Source organism: Bubalus kerabau, chromosome 9, assembly GCF_029407905.1.
Source record: "Bubalus kerabau isolate K-KA32 ecotype Philippines breed swamp buffalo chromosome 9, PCC_UOA_SB_1v2, whole genome shotgun sequence".
Classification (NCBI taxonomy): Eukaryota; Metazoa; Chordata; class Mammalia; order Artiodactyla; family Bovidae; genus Bubalus; species Bubalus kerabau.
Window position 1 is genome coordinate 78,915,229 of NC_073632.1, and position 9,586 is coordinate 78,924,814.

At 39.9% G+C, this 9,586-nt stretch overlaps 1 protein-coding gene across 1 annotated transcript; it reads right to left on the reverse strand.

Moving 5' to 3' along the window:
* Nucleotides 1-898: 898 nt before the first annotated feature.
* LOC129619439 (trace amine-associated receptor 2) lies at nucleotides 899-1,879 on the reverse strand. Its single transcript, XM_055534681.1, has one exon. The coding sequence runs from the start codon at nucleotides 1,817-1,819 to the stop codon at nucleotides 899-901; it is 921 nt and encodes a 306-aa protein (XP_055390656.1). The 5' UTR covers nucleotides 1,820-1,879.
* Nucleotides 1,880-9,586: the final 7,707 nt, after the last annotated feature.

Consider the following 9,586-nt stretch of genomic DNA (forward strand, 5'->3'; position numbering starts at 1 on the left):
AAATAGAAGCTTTCTTCTTTGCTTCCTCCTGCTGCTACTCTATTATTCAAAGATATATGTATACATATTAAGCAAAAACGAGTGACTGAGTCAAAATGCAACCTTTTTTTGGTATGTACTTCACATTTATTAAAAATCAGAACACCAATAGTCATACAAAGTGTGAATGAGCCAGAGAAAGAAGGGAAGGCTCTGGCTGGAATTCTCTGGCTAGTAAAATAGAAAAATAGAAATAAGAAAAAATGCCAAACTGCATGATTAAGATGATACTTGGAAGGAAATGCGGATGGAATCTGGGGCCTCAGTTACACAGTTTCCACTTCTTATTTTATTAAAAAAAAAAAAAAGGTTCAATCTCACAACTGTAAAATCTAGTAAAGGCTTACATTTCAGCTATCAAATGATTGATTCTTGACAGCATACGACTTCTTGAAATTGTTATTTCCATATTTACTTACCTATAATTTTTAGTAGTCGATGTTTCAAAATACCTCTGATCAGACTCTGAGGAAAACAATGTAAATAAAATATCACACAAAATGTGTGTGATGGTGAGAATGGGGAGAGCAATACTCAAGCTCAGCTTGTGTTTTGCTCCCTTCCAAATAGTACAAAACTTTGTGTGTGTTCCCTTCATCCCCTTCCTGGCTTTTTCTACCTTCTCTTCACCTTTCTGACTTTCTTCTTTGTTCTCTACCTATAAGCAGTAAGAACTATTCTGAAAAGACAGGATTTGGGGTTCAAAGAAAAAATTCTTTTTTCCTCTCAAGTTTTAGAAACTAAAAACTTTCCATGGTAGCCAAAGTCACACATACACACACACACCACACACAGAGTTTAAGTAACTTCATTCTTCTAAATTCCAGTCCTTTGCTTCTATCCACGCATACAAATAACTCTATTCAGTTTCTTTTTCTGTAAACAAATTAGTATTATGGAAATGTGAGCTGAAAATTTTACCCAGGAAAATGTACTTCAGGGCTCTGCGAAACCAGGGATAAAAGAAACCATATATTAAAGGATTACATGTGGAGTTAAAATAGCCAAACCATGTCAAAGCATCAAACAAAACTACAGGAATAGAGAAGCTCAGAAAGGGATCCAATAAAATCGTGAAAAAGCAGGGAAACCAGCATAATAAAAAAGCACCCATCACTATCCCTAAAGTCTTGGCTGCTTTCTTGTCTTTCCTCATTTGATTATTTTGATTTTCTGGTAAGTTATTGATTGCACGAGCATGCTTTCTGGATACTGCAAAAATTTTGCCATAAATTCCAACCATCACAGACCCAGGAGCAAAGAAACCTGCCATGAACAACGTGGTGCCCCATAGCTTGTTGAACATCACTGGGCAGGAGCTAGAGCAAGTAACCAAGATGTCATAGCCTTCTATTCCATCAGCGTAGGCCTCAGAGAAGACCACTCCAAAGGCAAACGTCCCGGGGACTGACCAGCAGAGAATCATCAACTGTTTAATGACTGGAATCGTCATTTTGGTTGAATATTGTAAAGGGTAACAGATAGCATAAAATCTATCAATGGCCACCAAGCAAAGATGGAAAATGGATGTTATGCTGAGCATCAGATCAAAGCTATAATGAATCTTGCAAAAAGTAAGCCCAAAATACCAGCAGTTCTCCACTGATCTTATCATACTGTATGGCATGATGGTGAATCCCAGCAGGAAATCAGTGACCGCCATGGAGAGGATGAGGAAGTTGGTTGGTGTGTGAAGCTGTTTGAAGTAGGAAATGGAAAAGATCATGGCAAGATTGCCAAACACTGTGATGAATATGGCTCCAGCCATAAAGGAATACATGGCAGCTCGGACCCCTACCGGCCTTTCGTTTTCTGGGCAAGATCCACTTCCATATTCAGAGCAATTCAATAGTTTCTTAGGAAAAAGCAAGAACACATGGGATTGTGTCAGTTAATAGACAGTATATCACGTTTTTTATATACTTGCATAGAAAAATTTTAAAAAGACATAGAAGGCTTAAGGAAGATAATTTATGATGAATTATTATAATTTTTATTATTTATCTTAATCTGTATTTTATCTTATCCTGTAAATTTGCAATTCATAGAATTCTAACCTAATGAGTTTAAGTGATCATAATTTACTTTACTCTTGCCTTTATTCAAATTAAGGCTTCCCTGATAGCTCGGTTGAAGAATCCACCTGCAATGCAGGAGACCCTGGTTCAATTCCTGGGTCGGGAAGATCTGCTGGAGAAGGAATAGGCTACCCACTCCAGTGTTCTTGGGCTTCCCTTGTGGCCCAGCAGGTAAAGAATCTGTCTGCAATGTGGGAGACCTGGGTTCGATCCTTGAGTTGGGAAGATCCCCTGAAGAAGGGAAAGGCTACCCACGCTGACTTGGAGTGTTCTGACCTGGAGAATTCCATGGACTGTATAGTCCACAGGGTTGCAAAGAGTCGGGCACAACTGAGTGACTTTCACTTTTCACTTACTCAAATTATACCACTGACATTCAGTAAGCTCTTAATTTATGCCAGGGCCTGAAATTAGAAGGAGGAGGAGGAGGGGGGAATTGGGAAAAGATTGAGGGGAGAAATAAAAGAGGAGGGGGTAGAGGGAAAAGAAGGAGAAGAAGAAACGTTTATTATTGAACTTAATATAATTGTTCTTCCCTGTGTACATAGGAAGAATAGATACTGATACTTATTAGACAATACATTCACTTCTTCCTCAAATGAGTCAGGAACAGGTAACCAGACTTTGTTTGATTGGGGTCTATTGGCTATGGGACCAGGAGTTTACTAAGCGAAAAACAGATTCCTGCATATGTTCTATCACTCTCACTGTGCTTCTATCTTTTTCATGCTAACCTCATTTGAAAGAGGAAGAATCACTTAAGGAAGTCTAACAGTCTGGAAGAATCATCCTCTTCAGCTGGTCATGGAACTTTGATAAGCATCTCACCCTCAGAACAGCTAAATCAGAGGAGCGCAGAGGCCAAAGCCGACCACCCCCACTTCTTTGTGAAGAGTAAGGGCACCACTGCAGTACCTCTCCTCAAGCCCCATGCAACGGTAACAGCCTGGCAAGTTTCAGTGTGCTGGTCACACAGAGAGCTAGGGGCTGGGCATTAGTGAGTTCTAGGAAAGAAAGCCAGTTCTAAGTAGCACATGCTCTCCATGCATTGACCTGGTGTCTTTATTTTGCGTATAAAAATCTGCATGTTACCATTTACATGTATACTAGGGGTGGAACATGTTTATGAATAAGGATAACTTTTGTCTTTTTTCTAAAATATATTATTTATTTATTTTGCTTTGCTGGATCTTAGTTGCAGCATGTGGAATCCAGTTGCCCATCAGGGATCCGACTTGGGCCCCCTGCATTGGACTTGTGGAGTCTCAGGCACTGAACCACCAGAGAAGTCTCAGGATAACTTTCTTTTTTAAATGTACATTAGGGAAAAAAATCACTATCTAAATACAAATACATGACCACAATCCATGAGACACAACGAAAGGAACGAGAAAGCATGAACTAATCCCTGGCGGTAGAGAGTCTATAAAACAGCTAAAAAGACAAAACACATCAACGCTTAAAACCCAGATGATTTTGGACCACAGATGAAAAGCAACTGTGGTGATGAACTGACCAAAGAAAAGTCTAGGCAATACGCGCATTCAAAGATCAAAACTGGACAAGAGGCTTTCAGGCTGGGTCAACAAGATGCCCCAGTGAGGATAAGACTTTTGCCTGGTTCTCACTGGGTGAGTAAGATTTGAACAGAAAAGCAAAAACTCTATTTTAAGCAGGAAGGGTGAAGAAGTGGCCTGAGGTTATTCAGAGACCTTTGAAAGTCATTCTCAGGGTCTCTGAAACATGACAGAGAAAATTGGGTGTGGAGGAGAGGTTGGAATGGAGAAGGGAGACTTTCTAGTGGCAAGTTCCCTCAAGCCACTGTTCTTAGTCTGTATTCAGTCAAAGAGCTTTCCCACTTGGTTCTCATATTTAAGCAGTTATGTCTGAACTGTCTTCTACTCAGGTGTTAAATTAAAAGTGATTGCTGCATTCCCTTAGAAAGTGATTAAGCTGTAGGAGCAGACCATAATAATAAAGAATTTTCTGATTGTTCTAATATGATCTCATGTCTTTTTATCTTGTCATTAAATTTTTGTGCTTCCATTTTAAATATTCCACTGCTTTAGAACCCACTCTTTAAGGATTTTAAGAGGCTTTTAAAAGTACTTTGTTCTGATAATCATTCTTTCTACTTTCCTTGGATTATTTTGACCTTACCCAAGCAATTGGTTTCTTTCAGTTGCTTAATTTCTATCTAAAACTCATGTTAATGAATCTTAACATATTAAATAATACACATGAACAGTCATAGCACAATGCCTGATATATAAAGAACACTATCAAAGGTGACTGCCCTCTTGTTCTTCCTCTTTTCCTTCCTTCCCTCTTTCCTGATTGGGATGAACACCACATTCAACATTCAAGGATACATTTGACCAGAAAAGATGTCTCCCAAGAAAGCAAAATAATGGGACTGTATGTAAAAACCCAGGTAACTGCCTTAATCCTCTGCCTCACACAGGTGAACACTTGTGGTAAATGATTTGCTCAGCAGCTTATAAACAAATAACCCTTTCCCTAATTCTAAATCTTCTTCCTAGGAAACATGCTGCCCTGCCAAAAGGCAGCACATTTTCCTGTTAGCATATTTAAAAACCTCTGCCTTTTATTACAAATTTATATTAAGTCCTGCATCTATAATCTTCTGCATTCCTACATGTCTCTTTGTACTGGACCAAAATACAAAAAAAAAAAAAAGAGAGAGAGAGAGAATCAATCTACTGGCAATACCACTGTATTACTAGAGTAACACTTTGCTTCCTGAGAAAACCCAAGGAAAAGAAAGTGCAGATCCATCCTTCTCAATCTCTTCTCCACATACCTGTTGTACTGCAGAAGATGACATTGCTAATTAAACTCCTTACTAGAGGAACTGTACTTCTTTGTTTCTTTTCCATCTAGTGAATGCTTTTATGGACCTGAACAACCTGAACTATGTACATTACGCTGTTCTGCAACTTAACAATTAGTCTCAAGGGAATTGGGTCTGGAAAAAAAAAAAAAAAAGCAAAGCGAAACCTTGCCTTTCTAAAGTTTAACAGCTAAATGAGCCTAAACCATTCCTTCATCCTCTCAGGACTCTGCTTTCCGAAGTTTTCATCACCTCCAGCACTGACAGCTTTAAATCCACTCTTATACAACAAATGTAAAAATAACTCTAAACCCTCCAGTTATGGGTGACCCTAAGGAACCTGATTCAATTACACATGAATGAGATTGGTAGTTTGAGAGAAGAATGGTATTATGTCCTCCATCTCTTTAGGAAAATCTAACTGTCACAGTCCATGTGTGTCTCACATTTCAGTCACTAAGGGCTCTTATCTCCTAACCATTTTTGTCTGTTTCCTTTGTTTAAATGTGACTAAAAGAGCAAGTCTCATCAACCCTCTTAGATCTGGAGGAATGGAGCATAATTATTACCTCTTTAAGGAACTCAAGTAATGATGCCAAAATCTCAGATGTTACCAACTTAAATCTGTTCACACGTTGAAGAACTTACCTTTTTGTTTTGTTCTTTTAAAATGTGAAAACTCCTTTTGCACTGTTGGGGACAACTTTGGGAGGCAACACACTCCAGATGTAGAGAAACTATAATACTGGTCACTAAAAAGCATCAGGGTCTGTCAACAAGGACTTATTGTCCTTGTTGGAAGTCTGCTCAATGTTATGTGGCAGCCTGGATGAGAGCGGAGTTTGAGGGAGAATGGATACATATATTAATGTATGTATGGCTGAGTCCCTTTACTGTTCACCTGAAACTATCATGATATTGTTAATTGGCTATACCTCAATACAAAATAAAAACTTCAAAAGAAAACACACACAAAAAATCAGGGTCTGCTTGCCTGAATTAAAATTATAGATATTCAGAAAATGAAGATCATGGCATCCAGTCCCACCAGTTCATGGGAAATAGATGGGGAAACAGTGGAAACAGTGTCAGACTTTATTTTTCTGGGCTCCAAAATCAGTGCAGATGGTGACTGCAGCCATGAAATTAGAAGACGCTTACTCCTTGGAAGGAAAGTTATGATCAACCTAGATAGCATATTCAAAAGCAGAGACATTACTTTGCCAACAAAGGTCCGTCTAGTCAAGGCTATGGTTTTTCCTGTGGTCATGTATGGATGTGAGAGTTGGACTGTGAAGAAGGCTGAGCACCGCAGAATTGATGCTTTTGAACTGTGGTGTTGGAGAAGACTCTTGAGAGTCCCTTGGACTGCTGGGAGATCCAACCAGTCCATTCTGAAGGAGACCAGCCCTGGGATTTCTTTGGAAGGAATGATGCTAAAGCTGAAACTCCAGTACTTTGGCCACCTCATGCGAAGAGTTGACTCATTGGAAAAGACTCTGATGCTGGGAGGGATTGGGGCAGGAGGAGAAGGGGACGACAGAGGATGAGATGGCTGGATGGCATCACTGACTCAATGGACGTGAGTCTGAGTGAACTCCAGGAGTTGGTGATGGACAGGGAGGCCTGGTGTGCTGCGATTCATGGGGTCGCAAAGAGTCGGACACGACTGAGCGACTGATCTGGTCTGATCTGGTCTGTGATTTGTCAGCTTGGCGTACGGCTGTTGCTTGGATATGCCGCTTGTGCAGTCACATGGGGTCCCATGAAGTCCTGAGCTTCAAAGGGTCCACTCTTGGCTCAATGGCTCCGCTAATGCTCTCTTGAAATGCTTAATACATTTTAGGAAAGAAACTGCAGGGCTTCCCTGGTGGTCCAGTGGGTCAAGAATCTGCTTGCCAATGCAGTATTCTTGCCTGGAGAATCCCATGGACTGAGGAGCCTGGTGGGCTACGATCCATAGAATTGCAGAGTTGGACACGACTGAAGAGACTTAGCACAGCACAATGCAGGGGAGATGAGTTCAATCCCAGGTCCGGGGAGATTCCACATGTCATGTGGCAACTATGCCTGCATAGCAGAACTACTGAGCCTGTGCTCTAGAGCGTGCGTGCCACAATGACTGAGCCCCGGTCCTGCACCTACAGAGCCCACACATCCAGAGCACATGCTCCACAAGAGAAGCCACTGCAATGAGAGGCCCGCACATCACAACTAGAGAGTATCCCTCCCTCCCTGAAAGCAGAGAAAGCCCACGTGCAGCATCAAAGACCTAGCACAACTAAAAATAAAGGAACAAATAAAATTTTTTTTAAAAAATGGCATTTTTGGTTTGCTGTGAGTTCCCTAAATTACATAGCTGGTCTTGCTCAATCTCTCTTGGGAGCTTTTCTTGAAGAAGAGAAATAAGAAAAAAACCCTCTTATTTCAGAGCCTATTCATATTTATGATAGTTGAGAAAATGTATATTAAGGTATTTTTTTAAAGAAAACTTTACAAATATTAGCACAGTTGCTTGCCAAGAAGGTAGCACTTATTTTAAAAGCAAAAGGCATTACTACTCCAAAGTTGCCAGCAATTACTCTGTCTTTTGGGGGAAGTCAGTAAGTCATTTTAGATAGATCTTCTTGATTCTGTAAAGAATTAGTTAAACATTCTCTTTTAATTATGTAGATGGGAGACATGTAGCAGAGGCAGGTTAGAATATAAATTGTTGCTTTTAAAGAGCTAAGGAGCAAAAGGAATGAGTTTTGTTCTCTTATGAGATGAGTGCAATTGTGACTGAACTGAACTGTGATAGAATATATCTAATAAACTAAAGTATATCATCTTAATATACACGAGCTTAATAAACAAGCCTAATATACCAGCTGGCAAGAAAGAACATTAGGGCTTTCTTGAGCAGGACTGACCATGACAGAGGGCAGATAGACAATTGATCTTTGAAAACTCCTCTGAACCAGCCTCTTTAATCCCAATGAAAAGATTTGAAAGAGAACTCTTTGGTGAATGTAAGTGTAGCCGAGTGTCAACTCAGTCCTCTCCTTTCTAAGCCCCTGGAATCTAAACTGTCCCCTGGCAGCCCCATTATCTACATCATTGCAGATAGAATGACACCACACTGGCTCCCTAGTGATACTTTCTACAGTGACACCTTGTGGCAACTTGGGAGAACTGAATCTTCGGATTCAGTCCTTACAGAATGCATCAGAAGATCAGAAAGGATATAAGAAAGATGGTTAATTTAAGTAAAACAAAGGGATATGATCTTATTTTGTACCTCAAGCTGGAGAAAATGGATGTATCACTAATATGTTCACATTTTTAATGGAACTCAGAAGTACAGAATTAATTACAATTAATCATGCCACAGGGCTTCCCAGGTGGCACTGCTGCTGCTGCTGCTGCTGCTAAGTCGCTTCAGTCGTGTCCGACTCTGTGCGACACCATAGACGGCAGCCCACCAGGCTCCCCCGTCCCTGAGATTCTCCAGGCAAGAACACTGGAGTGGGCTGCCATTTCCTTCTCCAATGCATGAAAGTGAAAAGTGACAGTGAAGTCGCTCAGTCGTGTCCAATTCTTAGCGACCCCATGGACTGCAGCCTACCAGGCTCCTCCGTCCATGGGATTTGCCAGGCAAGAGTACTGGAGTGGGGTGCCATTGCCTTCTCTGCCAGGTGGCACTAATGGTAAAGAACTCGTCTGCCAGTGCAGCTTAGGCATAAGCGACATCTGTTTAATCCCTGGGTCCGGAAGATCCCCTGGAGAAGGAAATGGCTACCCACTCCAGTATTCTTGCCTGGAGAATCCCATAGACAGAGGAGCCTGGCGGTCTACAGCCCATGGGGTCGCACAGAGTCGGACACGACTGAAGGAACTTAACACAACCCGGGTCACAATCATGCCATACATCTTACTTGCTTTTTTGCTTTGTTTGTAACATAATGAACACCCATGACTGTGAACTAGCTTGACAATAGTGTCCTTATTTCTGTATTCTGCTTTCTACCACCTCAGATGATTACTACACTGAATTTTGTGTTTATCAGTTTTTGTATTCCTTTAATAGATTTATCATGTTATGGTTCATGATTAAATCAAAGTATTGATGGGTTTTGTTTTTTGAATTTCTTATAAAATGGGTATCATGCAATTTGTTGTCTTTTAGAATTTGTTTTGCTCTTATTTTTTCACTGAATTTTATACTGTATATAACTGTAGTTCATTCATTTTTATTGTTATATAATAATCTTTTCTCCTATCAAAAGATATTTGAATTATTTCTAGCTCTTTTGCTATTATGAATGGTGCTATTTTGAATATTCTTGTGTAAGTTTCTTGATACTAATAGTCAAAAGATTTTCTTGTAAACATACATGAGAAAATAATTAAGGAGTAAAAGAATGTGAATATTCAGTTTCACAACACTAAACAAATTTTATTCCAAAGTGGCGGTACTACATTCTCACAATAAATATGTAGAAATTCTATTGACTTATAATACAGGCAGCACATGATATTAACACACTTAAATGTTCAACAATTTAATGAGTGAAGAGTTGTATTTTATTGTAGACTTGATTTGCATTTTCCTGATTTCCAAAGAGCGACAGCA